Here is a 17,741-nt window from a genome sequence, read left to right on the forward strand (position 1 = left end):
TCAAGGGCCCACACACCTCATCCTCGTAGGCAAGCTTCGAAATCAGAGATCTATTCTCATCCTCGGTGCACACAGCAATGCATTTTCCACGAAAGAATTTAATTTTCGAATTAAAAATGCAGGTCGTTCGGAATATTGAATAAAAATTGTATCAAAGAGGAACAGAGTAGACGTATATTTCTAATTTCTTTGTCGACGTTCTAAGAGAGTGTTGTATTCAAAGTCTTTCTTCTTCAAGGGCCCACACAGTATTTGCATTTTCCACGAAAGAATTTAATTTTCAAATTAAAAATGCAGGTCGTTCGAAATATTTAATAAAAATTGTATCAAAGGAAAGCTTCAAAGTCAGGAATCTATTTTCAACATCGGTGCACACAGCAATGCATTTTCCACGAAAGAATTTAATTTTCAAATTAAAAATACAGGTCGTTCGGAATATTGAATAAAAATTGTATCAAAAAGGAAAAACGTAAACGTATATTTCTAATTTCTTTGTCGACGTTTTAAGAGAGTGTTGTATTCCAAGTAAGTCTCTCTTTTTCAAGGGCCCACACACCTCATCCTCGTAGGCAAGCTTCGAAATCAGAGATCTATTCTCATCCTCGGTGCACACAGCAATGCATTTTCCACGAAAGAATTTAATTTTCGAATTAAAAATGTAGATCATTCGAAATTGAATAAAAATTGTATCGTAGGAAAGCTTCAAAGTCAGAGATCTATTCTAGCAATGCATTCTCCACGAGTTCATCTAGTGATTATCTATTCACATAGATAACCGCCTATAGATCACTAGACATCGTGTCACTTGACAAGACACTACCCTACGATTTACGAAAATTTAGGTTCGTATTACATAATATAATAGGTAGCAATATTTATTCCCAATTTCGTTCTAATCGCTGACAAGAGTTCTAATTTCGGTCACGGATATCTGTCTAATATCTAGTAAGTAATATTACTCGAATATGACTAATATCATCCTCGATTGGGACGCGGAGAATGCAAATGAACTTACACGTGCCCTCGCCATCGGTGTCCATCCGCCAGCAGTAACCAGGATTGACCAGCTTCCGGGAAGCAGTCGCCGGATACTTCCAGCGCAGAGGTTTGCTGCTCAAGGCCTCGTGGTCGGATTCTACTCGATCGGTTTCGATATTCACGGGGCTCTGCCTCGATCCCGCCGCCATTGGGAACTTGGACACCCACGTGCTGGGTCCTGGAACAGAGGAAGATTTTATCTAGCGCCATCGTGACAATGTTTAGCTCTGCTCGATGATAAGACCAAACGAGGCATAATCGATGTTGATGTTTTGAGGAAATTTCGAGTGCTCGATTGTTTTGGAACAAGGACGGAATGAATCATTCGGTAAAACGGTATCGGATTTGTTAGTCACTGACAGTGTCTACGTCAAGGTCGTGTAGTTTATTGTTTCATACCACTCTAGGCTAGAATTAACGTGTATTAATTTGCGCGATTAGATAAAGCGAATTGTTAAGACTGACTTCCTTGACGTACGTTGCTTTCCAAGTGGAATTTTTTCAAATTTCCTATGAAATATCTCGCAGTCCCTTCACGTAGGAAACAATGGAAATTAATTAACCGCTGAGTAAGGTATCGCGTTCCGTTCTTTGTCAGGAGAAAAAGGATGGCTCTTTATTCGAAACTTAATATCACACGAGCTTATCTACTCTCTTAACGCATGCACGCGACATGTAATTACCGAGATTTCTCGTATAATCACACGTTTTTCTTCTGCAACCAGTCGTGCCACGCGAAGAAGTGTTAATAATGCTAGTTAAAAAATCGTAAATAAGAGTTCGCGCATAGCGTAGGAAAATAAACGCGTGACGGGGAGGAAGTCGTTCGTAGTGTCTTTAATCCTCGTGTATTTTGTACCCTTTTTCCGAGCATTTTCATACAGATAACAGGTTCCAGAGTCTTAACTCTATAAATAATCTCACAGACGGTGCGCGTTAAGAGCAACCCGTTTTAACGATATCGAAGCCGATCGGAGCGCAACGAGCCGCGATAATATTAGGATTATCAAACATTATAAATATTTAACGCCAGTATTTTCCCGGAAATTCTACGTAACATTAAACCATGAAAAAACAACTCGATGCTAATGACGTCCGAATTGGTTACGCTAACGGAGTCGGAGCTTTTTACGCGATACCGATCTCCGCCATTAAAGGGTAATTTGACGGTAGCTTGACGATCCGACGAACGACGATAATTAATTATTTCGATATTTAATACGAACGACGATAATTAATTATTTCGATCACCCATTGAAACGGAACGGGAAAACAATTTAGTAAAAATTCGCCATTTTGAGCAATGACAATTAGTTCTAACTTAATAATTCTGCTAATTTACATATTTAGATAGCAACATAAAAGCAGCGTGTATTTGGTTCTTAGGTTGATAAACAAACGAAGATACGGTTAGATTAAGCTAGGCAATTTTGTTTATCGGTTTGATAATTTTAATAAATCGATAATAACCAAACTCAGCGCTCACGTGTTTCTACGATTGGTAAATAAACGAAGTGCAGTTGATTTTAACAACAAGCACTTTTTTAATTCTTTTGGATTTTTGTGTTTGACGAAAAGTAGAAATAGGTAGATACGAAGTCGAACGAACGTGGTTACGGATTTTTACACGTTTACTGTCACGTAACTTTTCACGATTCCGGTCTAAGAAGCGAATTTGATTTAATCACGTTATATTATATTATTAAAAAATTGATTTATAGTAGTTACCGATTTTTACCGGTTCGACGAAGTTAACACGTTGACTGTCACGTAATTCTTCACGATTCCGGTCTAAGAAGCCAATTTGATTTAATCGTGTTATATTATTAAAAAATTGATTTATAGTACATAGTAGTAATCAAATTTGTCGTTAATTTTTTAGAATTTTTACAATAAGCCAAACCTGATTTTTCCTTCTCTTTTCTGATGCTATCTGTTTGTATTTACACTGTTATACTACGGGGTTCCTCGTAGCTGTACAAATATGGCAAGTAACGAAGGGACGAGATAACTCGTGGTAGAAGTCCTGGACCAGTTAACAACCTACGAGATATCCCGTAGTTGGCAGTCAACGTGTTAACCCTTTGCACTCGAGAGGCGACTCTCAGTCGTCATTTAATCAGATTCTAAAAATCGTTGTTAATTAATAACTCGAATTTAAAATTGCCCAACGACGCGTGAAATATCTAGGTAAAATAATTCTACGTCTTATTGTTAACACTTTCGCGATGGGTGACGTCTATATACGGCAGTCACTTGGTGCATCACAGCGGCTGACACCATCTGCATACCACTTTTTGGCCCACAGAGGCCAAATTATATTATTATTTTATCTCAATAGCGAACTCAAGATAAAGCTATAAATACATTGCTGGCGAAATATGGTTCGCCTGCACTTTCGCGAAAGAAGACGAAGTATCGTACTAGTGCACCATCGCGAAAGACGACAAAATATGGTCAGTAATGTTGCGAAAAGTGACGAAGTATGGTACAGATGCGCCGTCGCGAAAGGGTTAATTTGCACTTCTTATTTCCCGTTTTGAAAATATCGTCGACTTTATGTCAGTCTCAAGTCTTCGAATTACTATGTTTCTGTAACGAAAAGATTGCCGAGTGCAAAGGGTTAACCCTTTATGCTCGACGATTTTTTGGCTAAAGAAGGGTACGAGTTGATAAATTTTCTGTCATAAGACCGATGATATTTTTTGAGCAGTAAATAAGAAACCGTATAATAACTAACAAGTAGAATTATTTAATTTCGATACCTCGCACGCTGTTGTATTATTTTAAATTTGATGTATCAATTAATAGAGAATCTTTGATTTTCTACTCTTCTCTAGCCAAAAAATCCAAAGAGTGCAAAGGGTTAATATCGAGCTTCGAAATTTTATCTGCATCGTCGAAAACTGCATCGTCGTAACCAGCCAGGATAAAATTTCGACCTGCTGCAACAGCTTCAGCTAGGTATTATTGTATTAATCGGTAATACGAGTTTAATCGCGCCTGCAGCAACACGATTTCGCAATTCGGGCAGAGATAAAGATCGCGATCGTTTCGAAAGTTGCTTCTCGGTACTCGTATGACTCTTTTTCCATCGCTGCAATTAGGTTTATCGTTAAACAAATATCGACGCTATCGAATCGCTGGGTAATTATCAACGCGTTGAAAACAAGCATTATCGATATATCTCCTTGTAATTTTCGGACCTTTTCTTTTTCCAGAATAATTTATCGGCCGTTTATCGGCAATTTATCGACGCAATGAGCTATTTCGCGGGTAGAAATAAACGAAGCTTCGCTCGATAAGCCGATCGACAACAAGTTTAACGATAATGGCGAAACTCGCGATTGCGTAAGGGTAAGCGCATCAAAACAGCGTGTATTGGTCCAGATAATCGGGCTAAATTATCGGTTGATTTAAGGCGCTTGTTATCACGGACACACGCGTCACGTGCCGCTGCATAAACTTTCGTTTTATCGTGACACGCGATTCTGATATTGTTCCTGATAACGTTGCCTTTTTACCGGTTCGCGTCCTTCGATTACGCTTAGTACCTAGAACGGTGATATAACGCAACGAATTCATGCTTATTATCCCGATCCTTTTCCCATACGTTTCTTTCCCAGCACGGACTTCCTTGAAACTACAATAATAAAATTATAACTCCGATATCGTCACCGATACAGGTAACCATAGCTAATCTCAGATTTCTCGTTGCATTTGCTCTCGCGGTAAGAAATAATTGATAAAAAAAAAGGAAAATGATAAAAAATAATGGTAAAAACGTGACGATAGAGTACAAAGAATAGAAATAAAGGAAAACATTGTCGATAAGTAGGAATTTAGTCACTTGTTGCGAGAACTCCGAGCGAAGAATAGATATTCGGCTTAAAAATGGTACCTTTCTATTTTTACAAATGGCGGCCGATCAGCGACATCTGGCTACAATTAGCGCGCTCTGTCCAGCGACACGTACGTGAGAGTGATTAAACGGAGATCATGCTGGTGATGGATAGGTCAAGGAGGATTCCTTCGTGTCAAGATCATGTGATATTACACCATGATATTTTTATCGCGAAATTTTGCAACAAACAGATTGAAAAAGAGGCTCATGTGCGATAGAAGTGAACAGGGACAGGATCATCGAACTACCTCAAAATAAAACACAAGCTTGGAACAAGCGATATGGATATTTATCGGTAATCGTGAATTCGTCAAAGATACGCGTATTTAACGAGATGTTACGTCGAATATTTTTCCTCGTATACGGATAACTTTTTATTCCCATACGAGTTCTTTTTAGCACGTTTTACTTATTTTTATCGACTGAGAAGAAGACTCGAATACAGAGTGTCCCAAAAAAATGTATACACACTTTGCGTGATTATAAAAACAGTATATATTTAGATGATAATTGCAGATTATGGTGGTAGCACTTTAAAATATATTTACGTTTTTCAAAGTCTAGTATAAAATCAGCCATTATTTTAAATGTGTTGTACCTAGAAAAGAAATAATAAATTAGAAACAATAAGGTATTAAAGCGTGAATACGTTTCTTTGGGACACCCTGTATATTTTACTCGTTTTTATCTTCGAGTAGAGAAAATGTTCGAATACGTTTTCTTTATTTTTATCTTCCAACGCAGCACAGACTGCAGAGTAAAAATTATTCTTCGAGTGCAGTATCGTGTCTTAAACTGCGTTTTCCGTTCTTTACGAGTTTCGTGCGTTGCTACGAAGTCGGTATTTTGCGAGATTTTACACGGTTCTTTTTTCGCACGATTCAGCGTGCGGAAAGAGTCTCAGGTGTAAACGTTCCCGAGGCTACGTCATTTTATTCGAAGCAATTAATTTTCCAAGAGCTTAAATGTACTCCACAATTTTTCGCGATGCATTTTTCTTCGCTATTCCGCGGAATTTCACTGGCACAGGGCGATGGCACCATTTTATAACAGCCCTAACGAGGCGTATCGAACTCGAAACCCGTGATAATTCGAACGATTTTCACGCCAGCGTATCGCGACTCGGCAAACACGGCAAGGTGTGCATTTCATCCATCATAATCTCGCATGCACATTGCGAAATCCGTTGCATCACCGCGGCATTTCCATCTGTTTGCCTGCTTACCATTAAATAATCATTGGTATCTCTAATTAACAAACCAACGTCATCTGACGAGGTTCACGAGTTCAATGTTTGCAAACTTTGTTTTCCCATTAACCAACGTGACTACCGACGAGTGATTTATTCGCGAAAAATGTCGCAAACCCGCCCGTTCGGCCGTGGGACGCGAAAAAACACAGCTGTTCCGTGCAGACGTTTCTTTATCGCGCGTTAGATTCCCGCGTGGTTCACAGCTGCGAAGCAGCACGTGATGGTGACATAATGCGCGCGCGACATACCCGCGATTATGTCTCGCACCCGCGATATTGTCGCGCGCCATTAATTTGCAGAGTGCCTCACCTTTAGTCCGATACACCCAGCCTTCCTTTGCCTTCTAATTTTCCGGCTAATTTCCGGAGCATATTAATCCGGACTATAGATGTCACTCTATTCGACTTGGGACAATAGGCGATGAACTTTGCCACCCTTACGGGATTGCAAAATTATAAATTGGAGTTACGATGCCCTGACACATCTTAATTCTGACGACGAGGAATTAAGTTATCCATATTGGATTATATTTCCTTTCTTCCCTCCTTCGAGGATCAATCTTGAATCCATTTTGAATCCATTTTGTTATTTTATATCGAGAAATTGGGCGAATGAAGGACATGAAGGTCGAGAGACAAAATGGAACCTGCAGTGCTGGTAACATTTTGACCAAGCTTTATTTAAATAGCATAATTAGTGTTAGAACGAAGTTTGAACTTGTGAGAGCGATAGAAAGCTGTTCGATAACAACTGCGAGAGATACGAATACATGTAAATCACGGCTTACGTGGGTGAAAAGTGACATAACCGGTTACGAATTCTGGTTTAATAACTCCATTCACTTGCTGTCTCCTTTGTAGTATAAACATCCCATTAACTGTCCCCAACAGCCAGGCAATTGTCCATGTTATTTTCATCTGAAACGACAGCGAAATGGTGCCGGCGACGAAACGGTCCCGAGGAGGCGGCCATTTTTAGTGCTAAAATAGACGGTTAATTCGTTATGGCGGAGGTTTTCGACGCGACTTCCGGTCGACTGAATGCACGATTCGACGCATCGCCTCCCTCAAGCTCGTTGAGGATCCCATTGATCGCGATCACAGAGCCGCCGCGCTGCACGGAGAAAAAATATCTCCTCGAGGTCGTCGAGATCTGCTCGAAGGTTCGTTCAACCTTGTCGAAGTCACGAGGCGAGTATAAACGCTGTCTTGATCAGCTATTGCGGTTTCGCGGTGAATTTCTCCATGGACCTTGCACTGTGACCTTTCTAGATCCTTTTCACCGCGAGTATCGCCGAGTTTGCCACGCGAAATGACAACAATTTTGCGTGGAAGACCGAAGGGAAACCGAAGTAGGTTCAAGGAGTACCAAGGAAGTCCTTGATGAGGAGAATCGAATTAGGAGATGGGTTAAATTAAGTTGATGGATCTGTGACGTGATCTGGGAACTAATTACTATATTCTTCGAATGTACTGTATCTATTTAACAATTTTTATCCCGTGTAACAATATGATTTTGTGGAATGGTTTTGGATAAATATTTTAGGTAGATTCTTTGAGATAAAGTTCGGTTTCTATCTTTCTTCCTTTCCTTTTTTCTCAAGGTGGTTTAGAAATTTTGTATTCGACGAGGATAATGCTGTCATAGATCAAGGATTCGGTTTTAATTACGTATGTGCACAAACTCGGAGTCGAACATAACCTCCAAACGAATAGGCGTTGCAACAGCAATGCCACGCCTTTTATGTAAACCGGATGAGAAAAATGACGCGTCGCGTCTTCCTGCTCTTCCTATTGTGTGTCATAACCTCACTGCGCGTAAACTTCGTGCGATGACTCTAAACAGGACTTAATTAAGTCAAGCTGGCGTTTTAAACGCGTAGTTTACGTTAATCATTCGCGATTATGATCTCTGATATCAATTTCGAAGTGTAAATAAAAAGACAAGGGAACGAGGCGTTGCATATCGATGAGTACAGTACAGAGGACATTCAAATCGATATACGACTACCGTGTCTATAACGCAGTCATCAATCTTTCAACGATTCGTTCAATCTTTCGACGTTTCAATTTAGTTCGGTATAGATCTGTAGAAGGAAATTACAGGTGTTACGGAGGCTGAACTCGTAGTATTAAAACTTCCATTTTCCCGAGATTCTTGGAAAATGGCGTAGCAGCCTACCCGCAAATTGCGCGTCGATCGACAATCCCATTATTTATCCTATTTCTTACAAACATCGCTTTGGAATGTATAAATAGCAAAACGAGGAATAAACTGCGAAAACTTCGCTATACCGTATTGTATCTTTTTATAAGCCAGTCTGCAAAGTGTGCACCGCCGATCAGCGGGTTAACCAGAATCATTAATAGCTGCCCTGCAGCAGACTATGACACGGTGTAAATGAAAAAGGGGCAAGCAGTTGCGTCAACGCGGGAACGCCGACCTCGATCCTTCTGTGGTAAACGAAATTCCTGTTTGACCCGAATTTCACGCTCACTGTGGCGAAGAACGAGAGAAGAAGCAAAAGAAGAAGAAGAAGAAGGAAAAAAGCGCCCGTGTGGATTTCAGCGAACGTTGCGGGCCGTCATGAGCGGTAAAAAATGATCGTATCGGGGATTTCTTTCTCGCCTGGCACATAATGCAACACGTGTCCGCAATTAAAAGCGCGCGGTGGAAAACTTTTCTTTCCCTTCCTCAGTCTGTACCGTCTCGAATACCTATCTTCGATCTCGCTTTTTATCTTACATAACCTCCAAATATATTACGATTTTAATTCCGTTGCATCGGCGATGCCCATTTTCTCAATTCTCCGTTTCTACGCGTAACGCGTAAATTTGCGAAAGAGGTTATAAAAGAGATAACCGATACTGTAGAGATCTTCGAATCCGTAATCGACAGAGGTAATCGTCCCTTTATTAATTCCCGCGAACGAACAGCAGCGCCACGGCCTTAAACGGTGGCCGCAATAGTACACTTCCGCTTGTGATCGAATGTTCTGCGACAGGGTAGTAAATATTCGAACCGATTGCCATTTCTCGGCCGAATCGCCGGTACACGCTCGGAAAGCCAAACGACTTAATCGCCGATCTGCACGCCGGCCAGGAATTTATGCAAATCACGGTATCCGCCAGACTTCGCGATTGCACTCGCGCCGGTTCAAAGATAACGCTGACAAATTGGCCCCAGATTAAGGGCATTTCGGAGAGGCATGCACGGTAACCGGGTAAGGCGAAACGAAACTGGGTCTGCGACCCCTAACACACGCTTTCGTGTACGTTTCACTTCGTTCACTCTCCAGTGTATTTGCACCCAAGGTATATACACGTCGATATCGCTCCGGTTCCTTGGGTATTGGTATTTAAGCACGCGTTAAGTGGTTAAACCATTTCCACTTGATTTATTCGCCCTCGATTTAATCAGGCGTTTCCCGGTTGACGAAAAAACCATTGGAACGACGTGACCGAGACGAAATTTGACCATGGTTTCGCGTGACTATGAAAAAGAGCGACTGCTGCTGAAAAAAACGCTCTGTTTTCCTTGGCAAAAGCTTTCAAGTGGAACATGTGTTAATATCTCGAAATATAGCGCGAAATATAAAATTAGAATGTCCATCTTACCAGTGAATTTCCACGCGAGATATTTTTGTGCAAACATTTCTCGAAATGCGACCTCGATTTTTTTCAGCCATTTATTTGGGGGGTTTATCCGTCCAATTTGAATCACGTTTAGTCACGTTACACCACACCCGCACATCGTTGCAACCGATGTATTAATTATTCATTCCACATCTCGCAATGATACGTGTAATTGCCAGCGTGTATAACTCTGTGTGTATGATCGACTCGATATAGCTCAGACGTGACATGTCATTTTTCAGGTTATAGTTACATAGGTAATAACAATTCTACTATGTGTTCGATTCTTCTTCTTCGAGTACCTCGCGCTCATGACCCTCTCGAATTAAAGGCGCGAGATTCGACTACAACGAATGCAAGAACCCTGTGCACCAAGAGTGCGTGTTCGTGCCTCGTTACCAGCGAACAACGTGCTCTTTATTCTCGCATTATATTTACGTGTCTACGACTGGCATACTGTACGACGTTTCAACACGGTCTATGCACGTTTGAGGTTATCCCGACTCATATCTATGTATTAGTATACGCGGCTTTCGAGTACGCTCTACCTGGTCAGAACAATACACAGAGACGCCTATACTCTCCGCGAGAACAGGTGCATCGGCCTGAAGTACGACGAGGAAAATTATTGATTTTCGTTTACCTACTGAGCTGGTTGGTGTCCCGTGTTAGTATGGCGAATGCAACGCCGTCCCTTGGCACGACTGGGACGCCCTGCATTCGAAGACAATGGCCTTAGGTCAGTGAGCCTCGTGCCATCGTGACACCGTGAAAATCGAACGTGGGTTGAAATGGGAACCGACTCGTTATCACCGGTCGAGCAATAACCTTTTCCACTTCTTATTTGTACTTTTCGTTTCAAGTTCGAACAAATAGACTTGTCGAAGAAATTTCTAGGGATCCTTCGATAAATCGATATTTGCAACTAGCGGGAAGAATGCGCAATCGATATAGGTTATGTTCGCAACGTGAAAATGTCTAACCTGTTTGTCTCGTAGTTGCAATCGAAGGAAGCAATACGTTGATAATTATAATAATTAGAGAAAGTGCTTTGTTATGAAATTTATTATTATTTTTTATTTGTCAGTTTTTTTATTTATTTTTTTAATTAAGAAATATTATTAAATTGCTTATTGTGCATTAACGAGATGATCGATCAATCATATTCACAGACTTTGAACAAAATTAAAGATCAAAATGGCTGGTATTAGCGAGATTATTAACGCTGATTTTCGTACGATATTGACGTTCCGTAATTCCGTTGCAAATTGTTTATTCTTATGGGATTACAACAAGAATGCTAACTGATATCGTTCTATCTAATCAACGTTCACAAATATGCACGGTTTTTCGTAGATGTATATGATATTTTTAATTAATGTGCTCAGGTACTGTTGCAAGTGTTTGTATCGGAATGCAATCTTTTATTTATTAGATAAGCAAGAAAATGTTACGAGACCGCGACAGTTAATGATTAATTAGCAATAGACGTGATTTTAAAAAATAAAGAATTACAACAAGAGAACAATACACTGTGAAATGGGGCAGAAATTGAAGTTAATAGAGATTGCAAAACAATCGCGAGATATTGCTATAAAATCATTACGATTTCGCGTAAAATTAGGAAAAAATAAAATAATTTATCGATATTCACAAAAATTGATCTGTGATCGATTTTTTTTGATCGCTTCGAAAAATTAAAAATGTAGAATATCGATTGACATTTCGTCAGAATTTTTTTTTTTTCCGTGCTTCTTTCCTAAGCGATTTACTTGACGGAAATATTTTTATGCTACAAGCATATTTTTCTTTAAAGATAAAAAACGAGTGATTATGTTAGTCGGTTTTCTCGGGAGGAATGCAAGGCTAATACACAAAACCAAATATTTAGTCACCAGCCGAAGAAACGATTCCGCAATAACAGTTACCGATATGTAACAATTGTAATCGATATAAACGTTTAATTTTTAATAAGCTATTCTTATACGTAGCGTTAAATAAATTACGTGTAATTTGAATTATTTTTTCTGGGTGTACTATTGCTTAATGATAACATAAGCAAAGGTACAAGATATGGGAGAATGTAAGACAGATCTCGGGGATTGAAGTGTCCGGTCAAATGATCGATAAACACGCATCGACTCTCACTCTCTGTTACAGCATTTACGAAACACCTATTAAATATCATACTGGAAGCCTAATCGATCGTTAGATGACAAAGAAATGATTACTGCAAATGAGATTTCGGTAAAGCTATAAATAAAAAATTAAAGTATCGAAAATAAATTTTTTTTTCGATATTTTATATCTATATATGAGTTTACTGATAATATGTAGACCATTGAAAAGGTTAGTCGCCTGTGTTTCTTATTTTGATGCTGTACCGAAGGAATATATAAAAATCTGAATATTTCAGCGGCCGATACAAATAATGCATGAGTATCCTAATGTAAATTTAAACGAGAAAAGCAACGTACTGTCGTAACGACTTATTTCTACCTGATTCGCAGAACATGCATAGATAAATAAGAAAAACTTACCATTTTGGACAGAGTAGTCCCACTCGCTTTTGCCGGCCATCTCGGTGAACGATTGTCTTATCAAAAATTCAAATCCGCGAAATTAAGATCCGAGTAGAGTTTACTGCCGGTCGTCTTGTCTGTTTATGTTCCTTGGTTAAGTCGAACACGTCACTAAATTGCCTCTTACGATTTACGTCGACGAATTGTAGTTACTACTAGTTACCGGTAACTTGCCGATCAAATTCACCACCGATCGATTCGAAATTCGAAGCGAAATCGAGAAACGATTGTCAAATAAACGTCGCCAACTAGCTTCGAACTTTTTCCCCTCTCTTTCGAATACTTTTAATTTGTACTTGTAAGAATTATTCGATGACTATAATAGTATGGAATTTTACGAACGTGCGTTTGTCAAAGGCTTAAGAAAACTTTGTTTCTACTAAAGTTCGAAGTAAAAAAGCGACTCACGTTACATGGAATCATCCACGAATGTGACGCCGGCCGGCCGACCATTGGATTTTATACGCGCGCTGGTCACGTGACTCTTACTATGGAAAAGTGGGCAACTGCGCATGCGCTAGTAAATGTTTACACGTGCACCGTCAATCCCCACCGTAGACTACGTAGCACGTGCTTGGTTATGATCAACACTCATAATTTTGGAAGTTCCTAAATTTCTAAATCTTTAAACAGTTTGATCGTATAGATTAACTCGGCGAATGTAATGGATATGTTTAAAGTTTACTTTGAATATTCGTAAAGAGGTTGGCGATCGAGTTGCCCACATTTGTTCGTACAGCGTGAGGAGGGGGGAGGGCAGCAACTAGCGACTTAATGCCTTAATGATTCATTTTATAATCTATTTCAAATAGGAGCATTAATCTCGATGAGATGATAAGGCAGCATAACGTGTGACAATCGTTATATCAGCTACGATGGAAAGAAATCGAGTATGTTCTTTTGCCGAAGGTAAGTCAAGCATTTTATTTCTATCCGCGAAACCCTTTGTCGTCTACTAATTAAATTTTTACATAACCTCTAAAATTTCAGGAAACGCTCTCGTCGCTGTTTTAAGCATGCACTCGATTATCGTGATCGATCGATAATTAACAGTCGATGAACAAGAAGATTAGATTAATCCTCGAACTTGTACTCTTGAACTCTCGATTCATTCAATTGTACTTATGATATGCAGTTTTTTACTGGTACATTCGCTTCTTTATTTCAATTTACAATCGCACCAGTGACTTTTGTGTCACATTATCCATTTCCTACTGTGTAGGTCATGACATCGGTACACAACTGACGGATATTATTTTAGCCGTTGTTTCTACACGCACATTTCTAAATCAGACGACACAAGTGCGTTTATTATATTAACCGGAGAATCACGATATAATGAAACGGCGTTTGTCAACCGATGAGTCAGAGTAGCCCCTACGAGCTTGAGTGTCTGTATATCCCCATTGTACTTTCACCACTTTTATCATTCGAAGGCAAGTGTCTGAGATAAGTACACATCATTTTTATCTCAAATTTATTTCCGTTTTATGTACTTTTATATTCCCGTATACCTTTCCTAATTAATTGAATTTTTCCCTATATTTAATTTTCTAGGAAAAATGGAAACCTGATGCAGCAAAATTGAATATGTCAATATCACGTGCCGTAAACTCGACACTACGTTCGCATACACTTACAACATCGGCATTGCTTTGTCAACTGAATCTTTTAAAGGGGTTAAATAATTAAACAAAGAGACCAGACTAATCTGTTTAGCTACACACTGTTAAGCTTCTGAGACAAATGTTGGCGCATTTAGATTCTCTTTCAAATTTGTAATAGTAACAGATCAGAGTATCACTATAGAGTAGCCGGATAGCAATGAATTAAGATGCACTTTGATCGCAGTTCGATCTCCATTTGTGTACAAACATGCAAGTACCGAGGAACTCGAACCGAGAAGCTCGTGCCACTTTAATTTCATCAAGCTCGGATAACACTGTCACGTCAATGTTATATCATGGAACATGCCCGACCCTAGCTGTGGTCGTTCCGTCTTCGTTATACCAATAAAGCAAACCGGTCGCACTACGATGCTCTTAATAAAAAGTAATGAATTCCAGTAAATTCCACTGCAAAACCTCAATGGACGTCTTTCCTGCTTTTTCTCGCCATCTGTTGCGGTTTTTCGCCTGTGATCTTTCGAATCGCTTGTTTGTTTCGGCTGCGGTTCATGGTTATCGTCATCTTAAACTAAAGGCTATTCGTTTCGTTACTTTTATCTTCAGACTTCTCAAACAAAGATAATATTCCGAACCTTCCTTGTTAAGTTCTCCTTAAATAAATATATTTCAAGAAATGAATTTCGATAAGATTTCACGAAATAAGTACTTCTTTGTTGGCTGCACACGATGCTTAGAGGAATGCTTGCTATGATTAGGATTGTCTTTGACGATGCGTAGGTTGGGCTAAAAAAGGCATGATTTAGTTGGTAGACTAGCTCACGCAGATATAAACGATGGTTGCATAAAAGAAACGACGGAATCGCGAAGACATAATACTCCTAATAATAAGTTTTTCAACGATCAACCCGTATATACCGATTGACAAACGACCTGTGACGCAATCCGTTTTGGTATGCTCGAATGCAAGATCTGCCCGGTCGTCGAACCAAAGAGGACACCGCCTGAAATTCAATGAAGCGAAGATTCGATTTTAATCGAATGTGGAACAGGATTTCACAAAATTGTATTCAATAACAATACTAGCCACGGTCATTCAGGTAGATTTCTTGAAAAGATTATTATGAGTCACGATATTTTTATTCTTAGGATGACTGCAAAGGTTTTTCGAACTACCAGTGTCATAAATTTATGAGGCCCTGCATAAATTTTTTCAACATGGTCAAAGCAGTCACAAAAGGAATTTCGATTTTCTGTACTAAGCTTGCACGATTATTCATTCATCGGGAGCCAGGCAACCGGTTGTTCCAAACACCAACTGCTTTGCATTTTAATTTCAAGTGTCGGCATACAGGAAAGGATATTCTGTTCGAATTCTTTATAACTCTTATGTAATTGTCATTTTGTTCGTCCTTCATTGCAATTAAAGCGTTGCCTGCTCGTGTTCCACCTTTGTGAGCGTTTCTGATCTCTGTAGCCTCGCGATTGTTCGACGACCAAATTCAAGGAACGCCTTGAACAGAATCATAGCGAAAATAATTTATGCTAATCGCGATGAACGTCAGTTCAGTTTGCCAGTTTATCCCTTGGCAGTATTGTCGTGCGCATTAATCATCGGCTCTCGTAACGGTGGTGGCAGACGCGTTAAAAATGCTAATCGGTGATCACCATCTGCAGCATCGCTGCATTTGCTTTTTTAATACGTTTCGCACGTTTCCTGTTAGAGTCTTCTATTTTCAGATGGAACTTGTTAAACATTTAAACTGCGTATTAAACGCTTATCGCTAACGATACACTAAACGTTAAAAATGCTTTAAATAACCTAGTGCGATGTACAAATAAGGTATTATTTAGAAAAATATTTTTCTCTGAATGGAATTTGGAAACATCACGTTTTTACAAGCATTCCGATGCATCTGGAGAATTCTGAATCGTCACTCTGCTGATACTCGAACTCCTGCAATTTCCATCAATTTTTGCGCAACCAATTCTAACTTAATAGTCTTCATACTTGTGCAATACTTACTATTGGTCATTATCTTTTATTACTCGAACTTTTCATTAAATTACGCTTGGTCCACTTATTCTCTGAATCATTGGGTTTCCAAAAATTTCGGACAAAAATACTCTTATCACTGTTACGTCTCTAGGCGAACAGTGTTCTTCAATTAACGTAACAACGCAGAACGAGATGATGGATAATGAAATGTAATACAAGAATTACCTTTTGAATGATTTATTGCTTACTTATTAAACAACTTCTTTTACTTAAACGAAACAATCATGTCACCAGGGATTTCCCAAAAAAATCTATTTATATTTTATCTTGGAATAACTCTTTATCAAACCGATTTACCAAAAACCCCAAGAAATTTACTCGAACTTCGATCGATTACACAATTCCCTCTTTGTCGTGACAATACTCGCCATTTTCCAGTTTTTATTGTCTTTTGATGAATCGTTAGTTAATGACTGCTAGATCTCCAAGTTGACGTATACGGGTGATAATCGATCACAAAAAAGGTAACGTGAAATTCACCATTATCGTGGCGATGTATTTGCTGAAAAAAAAAGAAAAAAAAAATTATACGAACGTGCAACATCAATGTCAAAAGCGAGGCCAACAGTCGGCTCGACGTAAGAACTCTTTGTCAGCTCCGATCTAATTAATCCTCGTTAAGTCATCGTCAATTGTTTACGTAAACGAATATTCGACTAGCAAACGTAAACTTTCGGTCGCCAATTGCTAGCGTAAGTTCGCCACTTTGTTTCAGCTGCAATTATTACATACGTTGCGATTATCTAAGTTATTAGCACCTGTGTCATTTTTGTCATTCCTTATAAGCACGTGTTAGACGACGACGAAACGTGAGGCGCTAGGATCAACAGGGGAACAGACGATAGATATATACTGAAAGTGTACAATGGACTCTCGAGTAGTTCGTCTTACCAAACAAATATGTGTACCTTGTTATAGATTCCATATGAGAATAGAAAACATTTGCACACGTGTTTTCTATTATTACCTAGTTAAATGGAATGCAGATGTAAAGATCGAATAAAAATGGAAGAGGTTAGCAAATAGGAAGTGAAGGCAAGTCAAAGGTAGGTTACCTGAACAACTGGAATACGAAAGCAGGAAACATTCGTGTTGTAGATCGAGATAAGTCGAAGAGAAATCGACGAGGAGTAAATTGTAGATGACAAAATGAAGCTTCTAGGAAATCGAAGTTTCAGGCAGATCCTTGAACAATCGCGTTGCCTGCGGGAAGGTTATGAAAGTGTTAAAAAATATTGAAAATAATAATCGATCAGTTTGATCGCAATAAGGTACGTACAGTGGAAAGAAACGATACCTGATATCCTAAAATGGCTTTATTAACTGTTAACTTTACACGTGTTTAATATGCAGTACTTGTCAGAGATATCTGTATACGCGTGTGTCTGTGTGTTATTCTCAACGCTCCTTCATTCGTCGTCGACGACACCGCTAGAAAGGATGATCGTTAACGAGATACGATAACTTTTCGATCATGCAGATCGAAGGAAGGACGATATTTTACCTGGCCCGAGCTCCTTTCATCTGGGGTTCCGTCGAGGCGCCATAGCGGACAAAAATAATTTGCGAATTCCCAGTCAATAAGTATTATTCTTATGTATATACCGTTATGTGTACAAGAAATTCCTTATACGCGACGTAATAAT

General features: G+C 39.3%; 1 protein-coding gene across 1 annotated transcript in view; it reads right to left on the reverse strand.

The window, feature by feature from the left end:
- Positions 1-12,785, reverse strand: part of CAH1 (carbonic anhydrase 1) — a 27,493-nt gene extending 14,708 nt beyond the window's left edge. The window contains exons 1-2 of the mRNA XM_017897449.1: positions 12,370-12,785; positions 1,016-1,216 (exon numbers count right to left, since the gene is read on the reverse strand). Coding sequence (XP_017752938.1) covers positions 1,016-1,216; positions 12,370-12,409 — 241 coding nt within the window. The 5' untranslated portion in view covers positions 12,410-12,785. The remainder of the gene's footprint in view (positions 1-1,015; positions 1,217-12,369) is intronic.
- Positions 12,786-17,741: the final 4,956 nt, after the last annotated feature.

This window comes from Eufriesea mexicana, unplaced genomic scaffold, assembly GCF_001483705.2.
Source record: "Eufriesea mexicana isolate 0111107269 unplaced genomic scaffold, ASM148370v2 scaffold4744748195, whole genome shotgun sequence".
NCBI lineage: Eukaryota > Metazoa > Arthropoda > Insecta > Hymenoptera > Apidae > Eufriesea > Eufriesea mexicana.